This window comes from Halichoeres trimaculatus, unplaced genomic scaffold (genome assembly GCF_033239565.1).
Source record: "Halichoeres trimaculatus isolate MK-OKI-2021-1 unplaced genomic scaffold, fHalTri1.1 fHalTri1_scaffold_19, whole genome shotgun sequence".
Lineage (NCBI taxonomy): Eukaryota > Metazoa > Chordata > Actinopteri > Labriformes > Labridae > Halichoeres > Halichoeres trimaculatus.
Genome location: NW_027437197.1, coordinates 22,361,952 through 22,387,213, shown reverse-complemented (window position 1 = coordinate 22,387,213; position 25,262 = coordinate 22,361,952). Strand labels below are relative to the sequence as shown.

Below are 25,262 nucleotides of genomic sequence, written 5' to 3'. Positions count from 1 at the left end.
CTGTTTGAGGGGGCCTTGGCATAATAAAGTTTGGGAACCCCTCTTATATAATACAAAAATTGTATCCGTCCACTCAAAGCATGACTGAAAAGACTGCAAAATGACACATCACAGACTTAGTGATACACAATAAGAGTGTGACCAATACTTAATAGCTGAAGAAGAAAATCTGTTCAAGGACCAATTCCAATGTTTTAAACCATAATTAAGTCAGAGACTGATTAATATATTTCCTCTCTTTATAGCTTGTCTTATTTTTGTTGTTATAGATCAAAACTAATTATATATGACTTATCTCTTAATCCAGAATATGAATACTGATTACTTACAAGCATAAAAGGCCTGTTATTTATGTTACCCTCGTACTAAAAACTGTTGGTTTATGTTCCCATGAATAAATCATAAAAGGCTTAAAAATTAGGGTTTACAAGCTTCTGCTAGTACTGTGAGGAACATTTTGGTCTGAGCTAACTTGATGACAAATGGACTTGTACTTCTACAGCACTTTTCTAGTCTTTTTCAGCTCTCAAAGAGCTTTTACACTGCTGGTCACATCCACCAATTTACACCTCATCCACACTGATGGCAGAGGCTGCTATAATAAGGGACAATCACTGTGAGAACAAACTCATTCATACTCACCCATCACTGACCAACAGCTGGACCCACCTACCACTGAGACACAGCCGCCCCACTCTTTGACACCCCACGTGGACTAGGGTTGAATCATCAAAAAGTTCTCTACTTTTGACTACTTTCCTACCTTAGAATTATTTGTTCTATGTATTTTTACAAGAGCCTGGCAGTACAGCAGGCACACACTAATTGTGGTGGCTATTAGCAGTTTGCTAGCTGAAAAAAAAGAAGAGGAAATCATTAATGCCAGCTTCCAATAACTGGTGTTTCTGTGGGATTTGACACCTGAGAAAACCACAGGGACTGTGGGTTGATAAAAGAATCTGTGAAGAACTTCTCTGACATTTCAAACAAAACTAAGGTCAAGTATAAACTTTGCAAGGCTAAACTAGCATAATAAACATTTACAACTATGCACAGAGACGGGGGCGGCCGGAAGAAAGGGCAGTGACCATTTGATTAACTGTCAAATGGATCCTGTTTTATAAGGGCCCATCCCCCCTCGTCTCTTGACTGGTTTTGTCCTGTGTCACAAACAGATCTTGATGAAATTTTCAGGAAATGTTCAAAACAGGATAAGGAAGAACTGATTAACTGATTGGAGGTGGTCCGGACCATCGTCTGGATCCAGGATTGTTTTAAAGGATTCTTTATCATTGTGAGATTAGGCTATTTTCACCATATGTGTATATAACTCCACAATAAATTGCTGGATTGCTTTGTAAAACAATACAAGACAAGATCACTATAATTTCTGATAGATGTAAAAGTACAATCCAGTTCCTGGCAATATTCTGGATACTAAATACGAAATATGTACTGGGTCATCATAATTTTCAACACTGTCAGGTAACAAATTATCCTACAAACCTGGAACTAATACCAAATTGTAGCAGACAGTCTGCTGAAAGGGAGTATAACATTAAAGTAGGACTAAAATGTTGGTGACAATCATAATATGCTTGGTGGAGGTCTGGTGGCGCTCTCTGAGTGCTTTTCTAGTTTTAATATCATTTTAAATCTCACCCTCCTGCTTTAATTTAACAGTCAATGTTGGAAAAAATGATTTCTTAGATAAATGAATTTTTCTGAGAAATTTGAAGTATCATAGTTAAACAATTTAACTCTAGTTACATACACCTTAGTTGGATGATAAGGCGGTCTGAGCCTACCTTATGTTTACCAGAGCTGTGCATGTGCAGTTAGGTGAGACTGCAGAGACAGTTTTCCCACCTCATGTCACATCATTATTTTTAATGATTACACTCGGTTTGGTATTTTTTTCTGCAGAAAGGTCAACTAGAACTTGTCGAACATAAACATCATTCAGTTACTGCATCCATAGGTCTGCGTGTGCTTTATGAAGAGTGTGTCTATTACTCCTCAACTCACGTCATGTAGGTAAAAACATACGGTTTAATTAGCCCGACCAGTGCATGGAAAGCCCATGGCTCATTGGAAATCTTTGACAACGACTGGCAGCTTTCAATCTGTTTTAAAACTGGTCAAAGACTTTATGTGCACATATCAATAGATGTTAGGGGTCAATCACCCAGGCTGGCCTCAGGGTTAATGAGCCAAACTGAGGCACAGAGGAAGTCTGACATGACACAATTTGGACCTAAATCTCCAGCCTCGAGGAATGTGGCTTTATGGGTTGTGTCCATAGACTGTAAAAAAAAAAAAAATGGATGTCTGTTTGCTTGGCTCTAAGTGAGGTTTCCACAAAAACTGCTCCCCCTGGTGACTGGCTGTATTATAGGTTTAAAAATCCGGCTTTCCAGCCATTCCAGATGGGCTGTAGTCAAACTTTAAAAAATTATTACACCTCGTAGAAATGTTTCTCAGGTCTGATTGTTGTGGTGATTTGAAGATATTATTTGGCTGCCTTGTATTCAAGTCCTCGTAATTCTGAAAAGTTTTGTTTTCATTAGTTATACGAGGTTAAAAACGAGGCTTTATGTAACGTTTAACGATGATTGACTGCTGCCGTTCTTGTGTATTTTTTTCGGGGATTGTAAAATATGTTGGGAGGTAGAGTCAGGAAGTGATAAGACTCTTGAAAGAAAACAATAATTATTATTTTAGTCACCTGGCTCCACTCAGATTCTCCTAGAATCCCTCACCGTCCCCACTGTGCAGACTCTGGCTGCAAACTGCTACAATGATGGCTCCTGAGACGGCAGTATTTTGGCTTCAAAACTGTACAATGATAAATGGCGGAGCCACGCTGTCCACTCTACATACAGTCTATGGTCCTGTCATGTGCGAGGTATCAGGGGCTCTGGCGCTTTTTTTCATGTTGAGGTTTTATTCATGCAACACAACACACCAACGTATGATTGTCAGCATGGTGATATTGCTGCACGCTGCTTTAACTCTTCTCCTCTCAGTCTACACTGGGCTAAAAACATCCCCACTCCAGCTCAGACACATAGATCAATATCAATCTTCTGATCTTAAAATCATAATTTTAAAAAAGGTGCACTTCCCGTAGAGCTCAACCATTTCTTAAAACGAAGGGTGCAGGATGGATGTAAGGTTTCAAACCACAGTTTGATCTTCAATGAAAGCTTAGTTAAGGCTGTCAGCTGGGATGGAGGCCCGTAAGGCAGGATGAAGTTGTTTATCATGACTGGTTTGAAATATAACACCAGAGTTGCTTTCCAAAAGAGAAATGGCAGCAATGAAACCTTGAACCAATAAAAAGTTAAGCGCAGGCTTGGCCCGGCTGACAGCGACGGCACACAAAGCCAGGTGACAGCGAGGAGGCAGCAGCTCCTGTGTGCGCGCACACACAAAAACAAGGATGGAGACAGATAAGATGCCACTGTGATTGTCATGAGGGAGACAAGCTGTGTCAAGTGCTCAGGCTGCGTGGAGAAAAGAGAAGGGGAGGGACTGAAAATGGTCCTCACAAACACAAAGTCTGCTACAGTGACACAACCACACACACAGTCAAACTTAAAATGGCTTTCTGGCAGAGACAGAGACAAACGTTTTACTCTCAACACACACACAGACACACACACCCACACACACAGAAGAGATGCTACTGACGGATACACCAGTCAAGGGCACACCAAGGTGCCAGAAAACTCTTTGACAGCAAGTCTCTTTTTACTTTCCCCTGAAGCCAATTTTTCTCTGAAAATCTGCTTGTTGACTTGGTTCACGGAAACCAGGGAGGCTGGCAGGGAATAGCAAAAAAATGTTAAGTATTCATCTTGGACTGAATCAAACAAGGGAGGAGAGTTAGGCATCTTTTCATCACAGGTGATACAGAGGCCTGGAGACGCACTGAATCCAAGATTCACTCCCCAGTCACACAGACGCTCTATTTGGCTCTCGACATGTGGTCAACAGGTGTTTATGCTCACAGCAGCTGGAACAAACTATTCACCTGAAATTTGCCTCATGCAACATCGTCTTAATTTCTGCCAGAACATTTCATCTGTTTCACTAACTAATAACAAAAAACTCTAGAAATTAGGAGGTTATATTCCAAACACAGTCTGATTCCACCTGAAGGTTTGCACCTTCAAATTGAATTTTCATGTGCCAGTCTGGTTTGGTTGCTGTGACTCTGAATTCTCAGAGGGACTATGAGACAGCAGCCAGGAGATATACTCACTCAATTTAAACAAATAACCTCCTGTTTCCTGTAAAATTTGGGTGCCAGAGCAACCTACAGCGATTTAGCCAATAGCAATCCATCTTATAGCCTTTCCTAAGGCCGAGGAAGCCGGGGAACGTTCTTTGGGATTCAGAGAAGAGCAAGAAACCCATAAAATTACTGGAAAAAGCTTGTGCAGCACAATCCATTTGTTCTGCACTGTTGTTTCAGGACTCCAATATTTACCTGGTAGATTTTTCACTTGTCTGTGCTCTATGCAGAGAGTCACCTCACTGCAGCAAACACAACCCCAAGGCTGGCAGGATACCTTTTCTCTAGAGCAATGCTAAACCATTCAGTGGAGCACACACAGATGTGGCCTTGTGGGAAGACGACAAACACTAATATAGAAATAGACGCAGACAGGTTATGAAATTTTTAACATGAGGTGATTATGGTAAACGGTACAAGGTCTGCTGAACTCATACTGCTCTTTTCTACTCCGAAAACCACTCAAAGCACTTTGCACTTCATGTCTGATTTACCAGACACGCTGTAACACCTGGATATCAGGGTCTAATACAACTGAGCTGGCTGTAACAGCTGCAGTCCTATTTACCACGTCGATCTGTCAGTTTCCATTCCTCCCTTGCTCTTGGTTAAAGCTCTGCCTTTAAAGCATCAGTGTAAATCTCGCGCATCACAGCTCATATGAACACATATCAATAAAGTCAAAATAAAGGACAATAATGATCACTAGGGATGTCCAGATCTGATACACTGATCGGTATCGCCGCCTGATATGGCTATTTTTGGAGGATCAGATAGCACCTGACTTCGTTACGTGATCAAGACTGATCCAGTTTTCACGTGTTTTCAGCACTGTCACGCTTTACGGTTGCTGTAAATCAAACCATGCTGCATGTCCACTGTGTGGGACTACTTCTCTTTGGAAAGCATTGATAGTAAAACAGCATCTTGCAACATTTGTAAAGTGAGTGTTTTTGAGAAGGTACCAACAGGGCTCACTTTAATACAACAAATATGATTCGTCATTTACAACGGAATCATCCAACGGAGTACGGGATTTATCAGAAAAATTGGTATCAGAAAAACATATAATGAAAAAATCAGATCTGATCGGAAGTCAAAAAATCTGTATTGGGGCATCCCTACATATCACATCAGACTGTGTCACATGAAGTCCATCATCCATCCATCCATCTCAGGTGAGTACAACTCTACAGATTAACGATTGAAGATCATCCTCCAGCTCTTTTCACATGTAGGTTTGTGCCTGTATGTTTTGATTTAAGTTTGAGAAAGGTAAGCACAAATCTTGACTCAAACTCCAAGCATCAAAACAGCAGCAGAATTAAGTTAAGTTGTCAGCAGTTAGTCTTTGGTCAATATCAATTTCCCTTACTGCTGTCCAAGCAAATGTTTATATCTGTTTTGGGTATAAATGTTCCTACATGGCTTCAAATGAGCCAAATTCATCTGACAAGTAGGGGTGCAATGATCACAATTTTCTGGTCGATCACCCATCACCCATCACTGATCTTTAAAAGCCTGACCTGCTGATACCAATTTGGGTCGATACCTTTTTTATTTTTTATAACTGACAGCATATACCTTCAACGTTCCAATCTAACTTTATTGAGAATCAAAAAATACCAGTGAAAACATAAAATTTTTGTTTTAACCTTAACACCCAATATAGTGTCCTGAGTTTTAGGTCTCTGAGCAAAAAGCAACAATGGTTAGCTGTCAGACCCTCCTGGAGGTACAGAAGATCAGTTTCATATGTAAGGATGGGCTGATCACCGACCCATCACTGATCACCGATCACCAATCCCCCAAAATTAAGGAAATCGGCGTGCATGTGACAAGTGACAAGTGTGGAAAAATGCCTTGTTTCAAGATATCAGAAGACGAAAAATGATGAATTGCTTGTAAAGAGTAAAAATAAAATTTGCCAATGGGGTAGGAACAAATTAATTGTCTAGTGTCTTGTATAAAAACATCATTCTTATTTTAAGAAACTTGACTTTTTTTTTTTTTTTTTTTTTTTAGTGAGACCTTTTCCTGATGAATGTGGCTGACATTTCGTCAAAAAAGACCATTTCTGCTTCAAGAAGTTTTGACAGAAACAGACGGGTGACGTTAGGGAGATTTATTTTACAGTCTATGTGTACAGCTACGAGTAACAGCCACCACTGCCATTAGCATGTTGCCCAGTAGGTTTGTAGTCTGATCTAATCTCACATGCCTTCTGAGAAAATGTGAAATCCTTGTCAAGTCAATCTGATGACCATGTTTTTGGACTGTGAGATAAAGCCTGAGTAACTGGGGAGAACCAACCCATAAAAACTCCACACAGAAAGGCAGCGGCCTGGATGGTGCTTGAACCAGGTACGTTTCTGTTGCAAGGCAACAGTGCTAACCACTGCACCACCATGCAGCCCTTGTCATTTTGATCACCTTGATGTGAGTTTTGTATAACCAAACCCCCACAAACACCCCACTGCACTTTGTGAGGTAAGGGAAGGTTACACTTTTAGATGGAGTCATTTTATTCTTTATATAGCTTCAAATTTGTGTATATTTTCCTTTTTATCCATTCATTATTTTTTTTTTTTTACCAAAAAATGCACTTTTCTGTCACTGCAGTTAATAGTGGAAATTCAGCTGTAATAACAAGAGATTTCAAAATACAAGGAAGAATTTAAATTTGTCTGTCTATGGTCAAACCATTAACAATTCACAAAAAATAACAAAAGCATTTTGATACCTTTTGTCTCTGCTTGAAGGGTGAAAACATCAAAGGGAAAAAAAGAAAATACTTGAAGATAAAAAGTTAAAAGGAATATTTCATCAAGGAACATGATTGCACTCCAGGATTGCATCCTGTACCTAAACAATGCAAGAAATGTGAAATCCACATGCTGCTCATTGCCCTGGATAAACTCTAGTCTCTGCAAGAAGCCATGAAATCTGTGAGATGATGAGGTAAATATTTGAATTAGGGCTTTCTTGTAAAATTATTTGTCTGAACAGTAATTTACACAACATGAAGCAGACAAACTCTCCTCTTTTCAGCAAACCTTGTTTGCAGCTCCAGCTGCTGCTTTAATTAAAGCCTTTCACAGCTAATGTTACCTACTGTGACTGCAGGGTCAGACACGCTTCATTTTTGTTTGTGTTACATGAAGGTACAGCTTATATCAACAGAATCCATTTGAGGTAAGCTCTGCTGCTGCTGGAGCCAGGGTAACAGTATACTGCAGTGACATTGTTTAACATGACGTCCAAAAATAGCTTCAACGGAGAAAAACACCAGCTGACATCTCTTCCGATACTCACAGCTGAATTTGACGATCCAGCAGCCAGCGAGGAGACCCAGGAGGGTGGAGTAGGTGGTGGGCATGGGTCCCTCTGGCACAACAACATGGCTTACTGGAAGAACAAGACACACACACAAAACACAAAATAAGCCAAATTGAGATGGTACAAATGAGTTGTGCTCCACATACAAAAATAGCAGCTGCCTGCTGTTGCAGTGCCCCTGCTGTGTCTGGCTGGCTCAAAACGAAGTGTGGACTGCTCAGCTCCTGTGTGTAAACAAATCTTTGAGGTTAGATTATCTTTTAGCAAAAGCACTAAAAATTATATTCAGATTTTAATCCACTGTTCTGTGACTGTACATTTGCTTTAATGTGACCTTTCTTACGTTTGTCACAGCTATTTCTACTAGTCATGAACATGCACATGTAACACAACACAAAAACATATGCAAAAGCATCAAAAAGCAATAGCTATTGGAATCATATATTGTATTTGGCTTGTGTAAGCTCGTAATGTTATCTATTATTGTGCAGGTGCAAGAAAAGAATATATTCAGTGAAATATGACGTGCATGGGGTTAATTTTTAATCAACCATGTCTTCTGATGTGCTCTGAATTTTGCAACAAAAGCGGCCCCCTGCTGAGGCCCAGCTCAGGGAAAAAAACAGGGTTTTTTTGTATCACTTTGGCAGTTTGTTTACACCAGTATCCAGTCACAAAGAAATGGAAAATCAAGCGACACTACAAACTTTTACCAAAGGTCATTACTTGGGGTGGGAAAAATCATACTATCTGGTGTATCATAGTATCTGGATTTTTTGTTTAACAATTTAAATTGTGATTTTTTTTTCAAAAATCTTTTTTTTTTACTTTAGTCTTTGTTTGGAAGCTGGGTAAGACAAAAGTTGAGATGTCAGAGATCCCCTGCATAAATCCTAAAAACTGACTCACATGTTAGGTGCATTTTGGGGGAAAGTATGGCTCCTGATAAAGTCTGTAGACATCATCATTCAATTTTTTCACATGGTCTGGTGTTAAAAAAAACAAACTTAAAATCGCAAAATTGGAAACATTGAAGAATCGTAATATAAAGCGAACCAGCACCCCAAAAATCGTAAAAGAATCAAATCAGGAGAATAGTATTTCGCCCCAGCCCCAGTCATTACTGAAGGAGGGTTTTTGTAATGGTACAATCTTTTGTTTGTGTGGCCTTTTTTCATGTTTCCCAAAACAAATGAAAAGACACTAATGGAGGATAATTCGGGGGGAAAGACTATTTCAAAGTTTTGGATTTCTGAGACTTCAATGTCTTTATTTAGATGACGAAAGAGAGGGGGACATAACATGCATGGCACTCATTGGAACCACTTGGTTTAACAAGTGACCTGAGAATGTAGCTTTGGAAGTCTGTGACCAAAATGAAAATGAACAAAGAGTAAAGATTACAGCTCATCATACAAATTTCAGTGCTCGTTTGCTAAAAAAGTACATTAAATCAAAAACAACCAAAACTTAGGTTCACATCAGAACTCTACTTAACACAGTGTTTTTTGGGGTTGTATTGATCAGATCCTGGTGTCTAGTTTCAGTCTGACACAGGGTGAGTCTCAATGCGTTAATTTCTTGCCTCCTCTTCCCTATCTCCTCCGCGGCACTGGAAGTACTTTATCAGTCGCCATTTTGAAGACTGTCCAAAACCGATAATTGTGCTCGGAGGAGAGAGGATGGAGGAGACTGATTGGAGGAGCTATGATCGAGGAAACACGAGAGCTGGCTTTATGGAAGTCTTTTAACAGACAGATACGCCTCTATATGGAATATCACTCTCTGATTGGACGCTGCAGTGGCTCAGACTTTACATGAAACTTCACAAACACAACGGAGTTTAATGAGAGAAAAAAAAAGCTGAAAACAGGCACAGAGGAGCGCAGATGTGCAGACACACAAACAGCTGTTAGAGCTGACTGACAGATGATCCAGAGGTGATCAGCTGATGCCGTCATCAATGAAACACGTCGCTTCATGTGACGCTCCGGAGAAGAGGATGTCCCATTGCTCTAAAAACGAATCTCCTCCATCCTCTCTCCTCTCTTCATTTCCTCGCGTCTCTCCCATGCATCTCTTGTGGGAGGGAGTAAGACGCAAGTGAACCAAGCAGGTGGAGGAAGGGAGGATGGAACTTTGGAGCTTTGAGACGCACCCACAGACTCAAAAAGTAAGGGCTGACAGATCTGTGCATTTTAGTCAGGCAGAGTAAAAATAGTGCGAAGGAAGATAGATACAGCAGCTAAGCAGTTTGTTTAACCAACTCTGATAACCACTTGTAATCGGGAAGTCCAGGTATGGTTGTAACACTTTTTGCTTCAGCACCTCCAACTCACTGAATTTTTGAGTCAGAGTTCTAAAACTTTAATCCAAGGCACACAGATTTGATTGCTACAAATGGCACCAATTCAAACCTCGGCAACAACATTAGCAAGCTAGCTGTATAAGCATAGTTAGCTGAAGTCAGCATAGGAAAAATGCATCACATTTTGTCTAAGAAACCACAATTTATTCTGATATAAGTCAAATGGTTTTATCTGGAATAGTATAAGTACTAAACAAAATATAGTCTTGGTCAAAAAGTTTAATTTCTAACCTCAAAATCAGTTTTTTTCTCTGTAGAATCTGAATGCAGCTGTTTCCAGCCCTGACAATCACCATGTGTGATCAGGGTGGAAGTGGGTAAATATTGATATCTTATTGATATCTTATTTTATCTCTGATTGGCGGAATTGGTGGTGTAACAACTCTCCCCATGTTACAACCATACCCGGTCTCCTATGCGCAAGTCTAGTCCCTCACTTATCCACTGCTGAACTGTTGAATTACTGTTGGTATTAAAGACTCAACACACATTTACAAAGAAGAGATATCGTGATTGGTTTTGGGACGTAAAGAAGCAGATCATTGCATCCTGAATGGTTTCCAAACTTTTTCTGCTTGGTCACTCTTTTGATAACTAAAAATTTAATTAGCTTGAAGATAATTGAGGTACAGTGAATCCAATGGCAACATTTTTGATTAATTTTGTGCATTATCCTTTTACAAAAAAATAAATCCATCAAAAAACAATTAGTGGGACAGCATTTGATGATATTTCTTCACTGAAAAAGGCCTGCTCTGTATGCCTATGGTATTTTAACTCATTCAGTCATTGTGCTTCCTGCTTTGCCGAAACTTGCCGCAAACCCGTCAAATAGTTCATGACAACCCAACAAAAGGCAAAGCTGCGGCTCATTTCAATAAGCGTTTGAGACAGGGACACATAATTACAGGTTGATTAAATTTTAAATACAAGCTCATTGCCTCTTTAATCAATGAGAGGATGCCTGGTGGTACAAAATGAACAGAGTTACATCCTCAGGCCTGAGCTGTCCTCCATTGTGCATTGACCGTGGAATTTTGCAAATTTGTAGCCTTCAGATAAAATAGTTAAAAGTTTATAAAATCTCTGAAAGCAGTAACTTTCAACCCCCAGGTCAAAGCAGAAGCTTTGTGAGATGCTCTTGAATTTTCCATTAGTGCTTAGCAGCACCTGATACATTTTATGAGGAATGGTTTCAATTACTCTCCCTTTCTGTTTTTCTGTGACGGAACAGGCTGAACACAATGATGCATTCAGCTCTAGAAGCACTTGTTAGTTACTGCTGAACCTTCATGAGTGATTATGCTCAAGCGCTCAGTGTTGGCTTTTAGAGCAGAGGATAATAAAAGTAACCCTCCTCCTCTCCATGATAGCAAAGGGCTTTTTATCTAATATTCATGACAAACATTATGACCAGGGCAAACACTTCCTCCAAACAACATGCCTTTTGGTGCTTCAGTTCAACAGGGCATCCAAATCATGATTAATTACCAATCACAGTGTTTGGCAGTGAGTGAACTTGCCAGCCATGGTCCCGGCGCCCCAGCAGTTGGCTGCTGGTAGCTGCTGTTAATTTGCAGAGTTGTTGAGAGCCCATGTGTCACAAACAACAACATTAAAAAGCAATCATGTGTGACCGGTATTCTAAGCAGCTTTTCTGTAGCGGTGAGGAAGTTTAAGCCCCCTGTGGAGGCGCTTCTGCACACACAGACGTTACCTGAGCCAGAAAATGTGTCAGCAATCCATCCTCCCAGAAGCTCCCCCAGTTTGGTCAGTCGACGCCGCTCTGGCTGTGACAGCTTGCTGCACAGGAACACAGCCATTTCATCCTGCCGTGCACCATCACTCACCTGGGAAAGGATGTGAGGAAATGATATGCAAGGATTTATGAAGTCCAGAGTTGAATTTTCAAGGGGGAAATAAATTCATATGTGGTTGCAGACATACCACAGAGAGACTGGCTGAAGGGCTGAGGGTTTTATTAGCATTTTGGGTTACGTCTGCAGCGTCCTGGAAAACCTGCAGCATCTCCACAGTCGCTGCGTAATCTGCCGGCCGCTTTCCATGCAGATTACTGGAAGGGAGAACAGTCAGAGGAGAAAATGTGTCAGTGTGTGGGCTTTATTTGTATGTGAGTAAATGCATCAGACCACCTTGTGACTAAAGGGACAGCTGGGAGTCAAAACTGAAAAGAAAAACAACAACAGCAAAAACCTGCTAAAAAGTGTACGGAATAAATACCAGAGATCTGATTTGTTCACCAAAAATCCAATCCAAGTTTCTTGTCTTATCTTCATCACATTCGTTGTCTGTTCATTTTTGCATTTGGAGTGGATCATTACTTTATATGGTTCATTTGTTGGCCATGGACACCAAACTCTTTTTTTCTTCAGTGATATTTTTACTGTTTTTCTCCCTTGTTTGTCTGAGGATCCTACATGTAACCATGGGTGCATTGTTTAAATGTGAAATCAGCTGTTAGCAGCCTGTAGCATGTCAATGCTAACTGGTGCAAGGCCTGATGTTTTCCCATAAGGTGAGGAGAAGGAGGTGAGGAAGATGTGCTGGTACTCAGGTGTGAGCCAAGAAGTGACAAAATCGACCCTAGATCTATCTCCAATAAGATAGATGAGCTAGCTGTGCTAACCCAGCAACAGAGGGAATACCAGAAGGCAGAGTAGCATCATGCTATTCACAGACATGGCTAACAGAGCTAACACCGGACACCAACGCCTTGTAGGTGGAGGCTGGCTGACTGGACAATGATGGACAAGCTGTCATCATCTTTTTTCTTATGGACCTTTTTGCACTTTCTATACACTTTTTTTACTTTTGTTTTCTTGATTGCTGCTGTGACTCCTCCTGAATTTCCCCTTGGGATAAATAATTTTCTATTCTATTCTATTCTATTCTATCACAAACATCCTTCTGCCCAATGTGCACTCTTTAAAAAATAAAACTGAGATGTTAAATAAGTGAACCTGTAGCTGTTTTTCCTGCCTTTCAACGTAACAAAGCTTTCACAGGTGCTGCTGTTGTTACAGTGTGATAACTCCTTCTTTCCCAACAAGATAATCATCCTGCCCTACTTTTTCATTTCAATCTGTGCACAATCTGGGTTTTTTTCTTTTTTTTTTTTTTTTTTTTTATCACCGGTCGAGCACGACAGAACTAAATCAATATTTGCTTGTCCAGAGCTGGGAGAAAAACAATCTGGCGAGGTTACACCCTGCTTGTTCTGTGAAACTGTGCATCCGTGTGAGTCATTCACTTGTTGGAGCATAATTGTTTGATAAGAAGGTTAGCTGAAATCTGTGCTCTCGATTACAAAACACAATGCAGGGTATGCAAGAGAAACTATCTTTAGAGATTTGCTTCATTCTTTGACTTTGATACACTTTGAAATTCCAACTGTTCTCAACAGGTACAGTTGATTGAAGACAATCTTTAAAGCATACATCTTTTGTTTGAAAAGCTGCATGAAACTAGTCTAGGGTCACCTTGAGGAGAGGAAAAAGGGGACAAGAGAATAAAAAAAAAGGCCCAAGGAGGAAGTGAGGAAACGAAGAGAAGAACCAAGCCCAGCAGGTCGCCTCTCAAAGATTAGGCGTCAGCAAAGATAACACCTGGGGGACAATTAATAGGTCCAGTGGTCCATAAAATATTTCATTTGGATTCATACCCCCAACCCCCATACACAGACACACACAAACACAAACAAACATAAAATGTCTCTGACACTTAAACATTCCAGCACACACACACTCTTAGGCTGGTTTATGCAGCTGCACGTGAGAGGCATATCAGAAGAAAAATAATAAAGCGTGGAAAATTGTGCAGGAGGCAGAGTCACAAACACTCTCCCACAAGCCTGTACAAGTACACAAGTGGGAGGCAGGCAGTGGAGGATTTTAACCACTGCAACCGTGACTCTTATTTGAACTGGAGGAGGAGATTCAAATATTAATTCGAAGCCGAACGCTAATTCAGTTCACACCTACAAGTACCCAGAAAACAATGACACAACAAACAGCAGGACTGATAGAAGTAGGCTGTTGTTGATATTGATCCTATACTTTCGCTGCATCTTGAATGTGGAGGTGTTTCACTTCATCTGTAATTTTCTGCTCCACATTTATTCGTGCGGGAAGATTCTGTAAGATCGATGCAAAATTAAAATGCAGCCCCGTGCTCACCCGACAGCAGACAGAACTTTTGAACTCTGTCGGCTCAGCACTGTGTCTGAAAAGGACTCAGAAGTCTAATGATGGAAACATGTGGCAGGCAGCTGATGAGGCAATGGGTGAGGCCTCGATGCATTTTTAATCAAAAGCATCGTTAGTTATATTTCCTTCCTTAACAATCCGCTCTTGATTCGTCCTGATGGTGGGAGCAGCTGAGTGTTACAGCTAATGGTAGATGAAGCATTACATGACTCACCCCACGCCTCCATTTAACTCGGTGGAGTTTTTGTTTTGGTAGTGCAGGTGCTCTTCTCTGACGTCAGGCTGTGTATCACAAATTATTGAGAGCACAGCGTGATCCTGAGATCGACTCAAATGGGATAAATGTGCTGCGTCTTATGGATGAGTACACTTTTAATGGCGAGATGATGACACTCTTCACCCTGGTGGTTCAGAGAGCACATTTTAAAGACTAAAGGAAAGAGATAATTGAATCCATCCACTTAAAGGTGAAAACCATAGAGTGTATGAAGCATGGGTGTAGTTTTGTTGGCCAGTGATTTGAAGCGGTGCTATAAAGCACAATGATGGACATACTGACTCCCAACTAACTTTCAGCTAAACTAGAAAACAGAGCAATGTAGCTCGACAAAACATCATCGTTGTTTATAGTGATGGTACCTTTTACATTTGAAACGATACGTTACAGATGCCTGGCAATCTGCACCAATTTTTGGTACTTTCGTTTGTGTTCATGTGGCAAAAAAGATTTATTTGTTTGATAATGAAATCTCAAAGTTTTTCAGTTTAACACATTCATTCCTCAATATATTAACTTGTAATGCTGTGTTCATGTCCAGCATGGAAACTCGCCAACTCTTCAACTCCCTCACAGTCACAAGGATGAGTTTAGGCACCGAAACATGGTACTGTTTGATGTTGCTTGAATTGGTACTCAGAACTACATTCAGTCAGTACCCATCAAAGTACCTAATGTGGTACGCATCCCTAATTATCCATCAATCTTAGATTTAATAATCAAGCTGGATGAGTTAAAAAAAATACATCTTTTTTATTTTTAAAGGGGCTGTGAGGAGTTTGAAAGTGATCTTGAAAAAGTCTCCCTTCTAGAAATATGCCTTCATATTATTTTATTTTATAACCCATATACATATAATCCATATATAGCTACTTTATAGCTTCTTTGTAGCTTCTATAAACTGTAGAAAATGGATGTCATCTTACTTGGCTCAAAGTCGAGTCGCCACAAAAACTGCTCCCCCTGGTGGTTGACTGCAGTATAGGTTAAACAAAATCCATCGCCACATCCATTCTAGATGGACTGTAGTCAAACTTAAAAAAATTATTACACCTAGTAGAAATGTTTCTTACATCCAATTGTTGTGGTGATTTGGAGATATTATTTGGCTCTCTTGTGTATTTTTTTGAGGACTGTAAAATATGTCGGGAGGTAGAGCCAAGAAGTGATTAGACTCTTGGAAAAAAATATATATATATATATATTTTTTTTGTCACCTAGCTTAACTCAGAGTCTCTCTCTGAGTCCCTCATAGCCTCTACTCTGGCTACACAGCAGCTGCCAATGGCGGCACCTCTGATGGGGGTTGTTCAGCTTCAAAATTGTACAATGTTAAACAGCGAAGCCACGCTGTCCGCTCTATATGCAGTCTATGGTAGCTCCACGATCAGGTCGAGCAAAACCAGATTGATTTACCAAGTCTCTATGACAACATCACGCCGGCTGACGAAGTTTAGTAGTGAGAAGAGAGATCTGTGTTTTGGATGGCTTCTAAACTACTGTACTGACAGTTCACTTGTTCTCACGTTAGCCTACGGATACAGCGTAGCACCAGGCTGCTAGCAGTGCTACATTTAGCCAGCTACCAACATATGGTAAGAACTTACATTTTCTTGTTGTCACGTTCCAGGCTATGTAACTATACTAATAAATACTTTACCTTTTTGTGTTGTATCCAGTAAAAAGTTGACTTGATCAAAGAAAATTAGTTCCAAAACAAACACACTCCTGGTTTAAAGTCGCACCTTTACGACAGTGTACTTGAGACTCCAGGCCAGAAGATGGCGAGGCAATCCAAATAAAACAGATCCTCCTCATAGCATCTTTAAAGTCTGTAAATTCATGAAGTCATAACTCGAAGATTAAACATCTCTTTTGTTAGTTTCCTGTCCTCTCCAAAACCAGCAGCTGCACATTCTAACAAAGTTCTAGGCACAAAATATATAACTTTTACAATATATAGATTAATACATCCCTGTTCATATGCAAAAGCCATGGGCACAAAATCACCATCCAGCTACATCTTCCTCCAGTGCCTTCAGTACACCTTAAAAAGATACAGAGAAACCAGCCTCCTCAAAGTCAAATCCTCCTGCAGCTGATTCCTGGTTTTAACAGCACCACACCAAATATTGTTTCCCTCATTTCAAGACGTTCTTTGGAAACAGACAGCAAAAATAAGTCTTATAAATGTGTTTCAGTGCGACTATCGCTTCCAGCATTTTTCAAATGAATTGAACTATATAAAGAGGGCGGCAAGTTCAGAATTGCCATATAAAAAAGAGCATCCGAATTATGTAGCCTTCAGGTGGACAGTGCATGCTCAACAACTCAAGCGTACAAGCAACAGGGATGAGTGGGAGACTCCAGGTTTGTGGAGGATCTCAAAGCTCTATTATAGACATTAAACATCATGGCAGACACGAAGAGCCATATAAGTAGGAGCAACTGGCCTTCTTTTCAAAGCATAAATAAAACATGACACGTTTCTGAGATAAATGTCTACTGCTTTATGAGCTGTTAATTATGAAACTTAAGAGACATCAAATTACCAACATCCAGACAATTACAAGAAAAAAAAACACTTTACCTTGGGCAGAATAGAACTGATAATAGCAGGTTATGTCGCTTTGGCTTTGAGTTTGCAATATCATATGATATATATAAAATATTAAAAGGTTTCTTGAAAAGTATCTAAAAGCAGCTTGTAAGTGACTGAGAAACTGATACGGTGTTTGATCAGAGCAAAAAAAAAAAAAAAAAACATCATCTGCATGGAAGTAGAAATGGGACTAGGGCTGGGTGAGACGAGAAAGAACCCTATCGGGATCATTGTTTTATATCAGTTGATTGATATCCATCATGCTATAAATCAAATAACTATTTTGTCAAGCCTAAATGCTCATGAGTGAGTCGTAAAAACGTCATAAGGTTATTTCTGACTTGGTTTATTTTTTTTGTCAGAGGTTGAACATGACGGATGTACTGTAGAACATTATACAACTACTTTAGATAAAACAGGAACATCTACTTTACTTTGTTATTAGTGGGCGTGTTGCAGGTTATCTACAAAGACTGCGTGGGCAGTTGATATTGGGGGAAAACCGCCCTCTTTAAATGAAGGTTTAGCGCTTGCTACCTGCTGTCACCATGGAGAGTTTGGGAGAGCTGAGTCATAAACAAAAATGAAGTTTGAAGCCATGGAGGTGGAGTAATCAGACGTATGGGTCACAGGCTGCTGCACAGCAGGTGATAGCTGTATCCAATAAGGCACACGCCCTCTGCTGCAACACTCGGGTCATTGTTGGGCGAATGAAGCAGCTGGTCGGTGCTGTGTCTGGGCTGACATTGATCGTCAATGCCCTGGCAACAGTCATTCAGTGGCAGTGCCACTGGCAGATGAAGAGGGAGGTTCATCTCCTGTGCTCTCCAGAGAGCCGGCGAAAACATGAAGCCCCAGTTAAAAAAATCAAAGCTCAGAAATGGCGTTGGAGAGACAACAGTCCAACAGAAGATTCTCTCTCTCCATCATCTTTCATGCAACTTCACGCTGTTTGTAACACTGTATGAGTTTGCACCTGCCTTTAAAATGCACTAAATATAGACGCAAGAACAGTGACTGCCAACAGTTTCTGGTTTGATAAATCACTCTGTGAGCATTAAATGATTACATTTGAATCTTCTCCTCCCAGATATGATTAGCTAATCACACATTTGTCAAAACACAAATGATTGAATTCTATTAAAATTCTATCAACCATGTCTCATATTTCTATCAAGGAAAAGTTATTTAGTAATATAGATATCTTTTTGGTTTTATTGACTAGGCCTACATAGGGCATTAGGGGTGATGCAGTACCTAAAAGTCGTAAGTCATAGTGGCTCAAAGATTGAGCCCTGAGGCACACCACTAATCATTTCATCTGATATCTGATAGATTAAGACACTGTAAACATATCTAATCCTGCTCCTGTGGGTTTTTGGTATAATGCTCAAGTGAATGCTAAAGGGTTTGCATTTTTTGCACTCTGGCATTGGCTCCATTTTTGATTAAAACATTCTTATCTTGCTGAAAATAAACCCTACGAATCAAGTGTATTAAATATATCTATCTTATAGCTTGTGTTTTGTCTTGTTCATTTTTCATTTTGTTTCCAGTTCACAAATGAATATTTGTATGACTGGAAAAATGCTGTTATCATTGATCACAAACATTTGAAAGCTGTCATTACTTGTTTTCCTTTGATTTTTTTCCATCCAGTTTATTGGCATCGACATGTCGGTACAAGCTCACACGAAATGTTAATTAATGTCCTTATGGATTCAGAGCTTCAGGCTTGATGTAGTTGTTAGGAGTGGGCCAGTTTTTTCTATTAACACAAATTGGATTCCTTCCTATATGGACATGAATTTAGCTTGTTCAATCAAGAAAACATGTAAAACAAGTAGTAGCATTAAATAAAGTATTAAAAAAAGTCATTTTACATTTTCTGTCTAGTAACACCTTGCAGGGATCACCTGGGCTGTTCAAATGTGCTGATATTTTCGCTTGCAGGCATAAGACTTATGGTTGGGCGCCCTGCTGTGCATGCTGTGCAGCTCTTCTGAAAATGCTTAAACCTGTTGTTTTGGAGATAGCAGGGAATCGTGGGCTGTTTTATATATTAGCATTCACATAAAAATTTGACTGTTAAAAGACTCCCCTTGGTGTTTCTAATAGCAAGCCCCTCTGAGCTGTATACACGTGAAAATGGACTCACTGTCGCTGAAAGACACACAGTCCAATTATTCAAACTTAATGTGCACACACAAATGTACACAGAGGAACAATGAAAGCCTGAAAAAGCAGCAGACCCTAAGCTGTGTGCCAATCATTCCATTAGGGATTGCATTGGCAGATGCCTTGGTTTGCTTTTCGTCTGAGTATGCATATATGTGTGTGCGTGGGGGAAGGTTAGAGGGAAGTGGGGAGGCAGGGGCAAGGATTGCATTCATCTTGCAGCTCTCTGACAGACAGACAGTCCAAACCACTGCCTCTTTTTCCCCCCTTGTAGAGAAGAGATGAAATGTAAGAGCGGGCAATCGGGACCCATCAAAGTCATGAGACAAATAAAGCGAGATGAAGGAGGGAGGAGACGAGAGGATGGTAAGTATAAGATGATCGCAAAGTGAGCGCCTCCTGACCAACAAACCGACCCTGATCAACTCCTCTATCGATCTTGATGATTAACCAGCATCCTCCTCTCCCTCATTAAAGACCTTGCCTGCACGAATTGCTGACACAGCATCAATGCATTGACCAACGACTAATCAGCATCAGTAGATTTTCTGTCTATCGACTTACTGCACTAACATGGACCTGTTCTTGGTACTAGAGAGGCTGAATGCCTGCTACAGTGGGAGGAAAACAAGCACCTGGGGAGTAATTGAACAAGTGGAAAATAAGCAGTGGTCCAGATAGCACCTCTATGATGTAACACAAAGAAATACAATGGCCATGCCAGAAATTTGAACTCTCTTTGAATGCTTGGTTTCTCTTCTACAGATGTCTGATTCAGTTAAAGTTGTTTTGATATGTCTTCTTATCATTTTTTATATATTTTTGAGACCTCGTCAGTGCAGTTAACCAAAACAGTGCAACAAACTACTGCACTCACACACTCCGTACGACCATCAACATCTTTAACGACTGTTTAAAAGGCATGATAATAAAAGCACTACTGTACTGGATTTGTCCTTGGGTTTGTTTATGACTTTCAACGCTGGACTTTGGCACTGCACATGATCACATTTCAAGCCTTGATGGTTAATTCCAATTTATTGCTAAAATCTTATTTTTTGTTTGGCTATTTAAATAGCTTTTTTAAATGTGGCCCCTCTGCGGACTGGGATGGTACAGCTCACACCCTGGACTGGCCCACATGCCCAGATGAACATTCACAAGCACAGAACTATGTTTACGGAAAGAAACATAGTTATAAAAACAGTTATAAAAAGGATTTTAAGCATGACTTTCACTTCTCTTTTTTGTCAGTGGCGCAGAACTCCTGTGGTTTTGGGTTTGTTAGCGGTTGGCAAACCAACTTATTGGTGCGTTACCGCCACCAACTGGATCGGAGGGTGCAGCCTAAAACTGTGCCATGTGATTCTTCAGAAAGACGTCAAAGCCACATAAAATGTGACCTAGCTGTTCAGACAGCAGTCACCAACAAAAAAATTCTGAAATGTATCCAATTCAGTACCATATTTGAAAGCGACTTGAATCTGACTCAAAGATGTCAGATTCAATGTGACTGTGCTGTTCACACTGTCAGAAACAAAGCAGGTTTGAGTCACATTTGAGCAAACAAAAAAAAAAGGTCAGAATTAGGTTTTTTTTAACTGCAGTGTGAACATGGCCATAAAGGCAGGAAGAAAATTCAGCTATCTTGGTTCAGCCTGAGGTTCAGTCTGGTTCCTTTAAGGATGTTTGACCTTGCTGCTGTGCTGTTTCTAGGGATAGGTACCTTTTACAACTGAATTAATACAGTACCAATACCTAGTACCTGGCAGTTGGTATCCGTATTTAATGGTACCAACTTTCGGTACATTTTTGTGTTACTGTGGAAATTAAAAATAATTTTCTTGATAATAAAATCTCAAAGTTTATTACTTCAACATATTTGTTTCTCAGTATATAAACTTGCAATGCTGTGTTCATGTCCAGCATGGAAAACCACCTACTCTCCCTCTCATGCTCAGTCACAAGAAAGCATTTAGAAAGCATGGTACCTACTACAGATGGAATTCGGTCAGTACCTAAAAAAGTACCTAATTCGGTACCCATACCTAGCTGTTTCCAAGTGCACACTGAGAAACATCAGTTAACCAATAATGGTTGTGGTGCCTTTAATGTTGTTTTGGTCTCCTCTTCATGTTTAACAGATAGCAATTGCGTTTTTATGAAGATTAGAGCTTCATGTTTAACATATACTGTTTTCACTCTTATTGTGGCTCCTCTTTGCACTTGAAATTTTTCTTAAATTTGGCTTATTTTGACATTGCAGAGGTGATTTTTCACTTTAAAATATTAATTTTGAATGAGAATAAGCCTTCTACTTCCTGTAACTAAAGGATTTGGTCTAGTCTCTACCTGCAACCAATGAAGCTGAAAAGCATCTGTTGATAGACGTTGATACCTTCTATCGAGGAGTGGAGCAATGGGCTGACCTCGGTGTTTCAAGCCCGCCCCTTTAACGTGTCCTCAACCACTAAAGAGATCCTTATATGGTGACCTCATCATTTCAGCAAGTTAATTTATTCATTAAGATCACATACAATTTTTTTTAAGTGACCATTCTGAGAATTTTACAGACATTTCCACCACAAAGTAGCAGTTTGACGATTTGCAACTTTGTTTAAAACATTAGAAAGCATAATACCTCTGTCTTACTCCCCAAAATATAGAGCTCATTTGAAACCTGCTCAAGGACCACTTGGTTTTGTTGGAAGAAACCAGCTGTTCCATGTAGTTAACATAAGCTACTACATCACATTATTATTCTCAACTTACCTGTGTGCTAGGTATAAAATTAAATGAAGGCACATTGGTGTAAAAAAAAAAAAATGCTTTGTGAAACACTGTATCAGAGAACCATGTTTTAGGTCAGAGTTCCTGCTCAGCCCTTGAAGATCTTTACAAAAGGTGGGCACCTACACAGCAAAGCCCACCATCTGTGCAGCTAATTACCTGTTCAGAAGCAGCTCTTTTCCCATTACGCCCACATGTACACGTCTGACCATGACCTTGTAGTAGGTCAAAATGTGATTACTCTGACATGAGCAACTCTCTATCAAAGTGAACTCTATCTGCAGCACTTTATCATTGTTGTGACAGACTGGATAAACGCCAGTTTAAAGGTGTAGAAATGTGACGGAAGGAACTCACAGTACGCTCTGGGAGGCTCCGTGCTGCAATAATAGCTTGACGATGGCTGCATGTCCGTTTCTCACAGCATCATGGAGCGGAGAGTCATTTTCATAGCCAGGCGTATTCAACAGGGCTCCGCTTGAGAGTAACACCTCCACGACTGCCAGGTGACCCAGGTTACATGCTTCATGCTGGAAGAGAAAGCGGGACGGCTCGGGGTCAGTTTGGTCAGCTTGATCTGTTCTTTCTCACTGCTATGCCAAAAAAAAAAAAAAAAGAAATTCTTCACTTTTGTCATTTATGTTTATGAAAAGTGAAATTCTTTCATGGGGAATTTAAAAAATATGAAGCACTGCAAGTTAAGAGTCGAAAGCAGCGCTTATAAAGGTGTGTGGGTCTCTTAGACTTAATATGAGCCACATTCACCAGAGTCCTAAAAATGTCTTAAAAAATATTTAAAAAAAAATAAATGAAGCTTAAATTGCTTGTAAAGGAAAAAATAATAATCTGTAAAATAAACCTTTTTTTTAATTTCAAGATTTAATTATTTTTTCTTATTTCCTGGAACTTGAAAGGCAATTTCTTTTCTTACCCCTTGGTGGATGTTTTCACTCTTTACAAGCCATTCAGACATAATTTTTCTCTTTTAATATCTTAAAATGTGATTTTTTTCCTGACTCATGAGGTGAATGTGGCTCATATTAAGTCTAATAAGTCCATTTTTATTAGAAATGAGACCCTTCGCTTTGATTTCAGCTTTTGCAGCGCACGCATAGGATTCATATGTGACTAAAAGCTTATCAAGTGCCATCCCACTACCACCTTATTAAGGTAGTACAAAAAAGTCACACTTGAGAATACTGTCTCTGCAATAGTACAGTCAATTTAGAGTATGCAATATGGGAAGATATGGTATTGCTGTACTTGATGCTGTATCAAAAGTTTAAAGTTAGAAAAAAATTTCACTTTGTGTATTGTGATATTGTATCATGGGTCTATTGGGGATCACCACCCTTATTAATGCCATGTGCTGCATGCTAACAGCAGAGACAAGTTCAGTCTGCTAACCAATATCTTTGAAAAAAACCCCAAACTATTAAAACTTAACATCTAAGATTGAAAAGACATAAAAAAGGAAAACTCTTCATGTGTTTTAAACCTTATACTACCAGTGGAATGAATAAGAAAAAGAAGAACAAAAGAAAACTGCCGCCTTATAGAAGCAGGACTAAAAAAACACACATATCCCTTGTGGGTCTGTTTGAGTGGAGCATGTCAAGCTGGACAGCTCTCTCTTCCTCATGTACACATATAAACTGTCAAACATAAAGATGTCATGCCTCATGCTTATTGAGGGCAATGTAAGATCATATACTAACTGTCAAAGCTGAAATTGAAAACTCGAGTTTGAGTCGAGCATCTTGACAGACAGAAGCTCTGTGAAGTGCTGCAATAAGAGAACAACAAACACTATTCCACCTATTCCCAGAGGAAGAAGAATGGCTCAGGAAGCACTGAAGGAATTTCCAGTTTGTCATCTGCAGGCAGCTGAGAAATGCATAACATAGAAGCGTTACGGTACAATATGGTTTCTGACTCAGGAGGGATTAAACATGCATGTTGGTTTATCTGAGAGAGGTAACACTGAGAAAGCAGCTTTTTCTCTCAGGAACTGTAAAGAATCTGTGTATATAGGACAAGAGTGATATGTTATGTAATTGAGAGAAAATGCAAAACTTTCAATAAACAGTTTAATAAAAGAGTTGCAGCTTTGTACATGAAATCTCTCAGCTCAGAGTTTCTCCACCAGCCAAATATATCCACAGGACGTTCTGCTTGTTGTAAGAGTCTTACCAGAGGTGTCCACCCAGCGTTATCCTTCAGGTTCGGGTCAGAGCCCTGGTCCAGCAGCTCCCTGACAGCCTCTACATCTCCCTGCAGGACCCAAAGAGAGCAAAGCTAAGGTCAGAGCTGCAGACGTGCAAACCCAACCCTTCAAACACAGCCACTGATCCCAGTGTACCAAAGGCCCGCTGTTTATTAATCACACTCCACAATGGGTCATTGATTACCTTGTCTGGGATTCAGGGGGGGATTACTTCTGTGTTTACAAGGATTACTGCAAGACCCTTTTATTCTCAACAGACCAGAACATTACGATCGGATCGTCTGAGATCTCATATCTTTGGTGGAGGGAGGAAAAGTAACAAGAACGTTTTGTTATTTCACAATTTGAGGCACAAAATATAATGAAAAATACTCAGGAGACAAGTTTTCATTGTAGACTGTTTTGCTTTTCTTTGAAGTATATAAGGTCACATTGTTTGTTAATGGGAACAAGATAATTATCTCAGAATTAGTTTTTTTTATTTAAATAAAACACCAAATCTGCTGTATTACAAATTTTTAGAAGCAATTATCTAACATTAAAGCAAAGATTTAATTTAAAAAAGGTTCTTGTTTTTTTTAATTAACAGTAAACTGGTAACTCTAGATCCCAAGCAAATGTTCTCTTACCTGTATACAGCTGATAATCAGCTCAAATTAATATGAGAGCAATAAATTACCCTTTATACAGAGTCAAATCACAAAAATATTACCTAAAGATGCTTGTCAGAGAGTGCCGTGTTTGTTTTTTTAATGTGTAGTTTGCACTTTTGTTGGTGTCGTAGTATTTTATGACATTTCTAAAATGTCTAACTAGTTAAAGAATCAGCCCCCTAATGATTCATTAAATGGTGTAAACATAAAAGCATAATAGGTATTAAATAATTCATCCTCTACACACTGCAAGAGCACTAATGTAATAAGATGTTATGAAGTATAATCTAAATGTATAT

General features: G+C 39.7%; 1 protein-coding gene across 1 annotated transcript in view; it reads right to left on the bottom strand.

Annotated features, from left to right (window-relative positions):
- Window positions 1–25,262, bottom strand: part of bard1 (BRCA1 associated RING domain 1) — a 39,708-nt gene that overhangs the window by 7,320 nt on the left and 7,126 nt on the right. The window contains exons 5-9 of the mRNA XM_074694135.1: window positions 24,277–24,357; window positions 22,441–22,613; window positions 11,958–12,084; window positions 11,728–11,860; window positions 7,619–7,711 (exon numbers count right to left, since the gene is read on the bottom strand). Of these exons, the coding sequence (XP_074550236.1) occupies window positions 7,619–7,711; window positions 11,728–11,860; window positions 11,958–12,084; window positions 22,441–22,613; window positions 24,277–24,357 (607 nt within the window). The remainder of the gene's footprint in view (window positions 1–7,618; window positions 7,712–11,727; window positions 11,861–11,957; window positions 12,085–22,440; window positions 22,614–24,276; window positions 24,358–25,262) is intronic.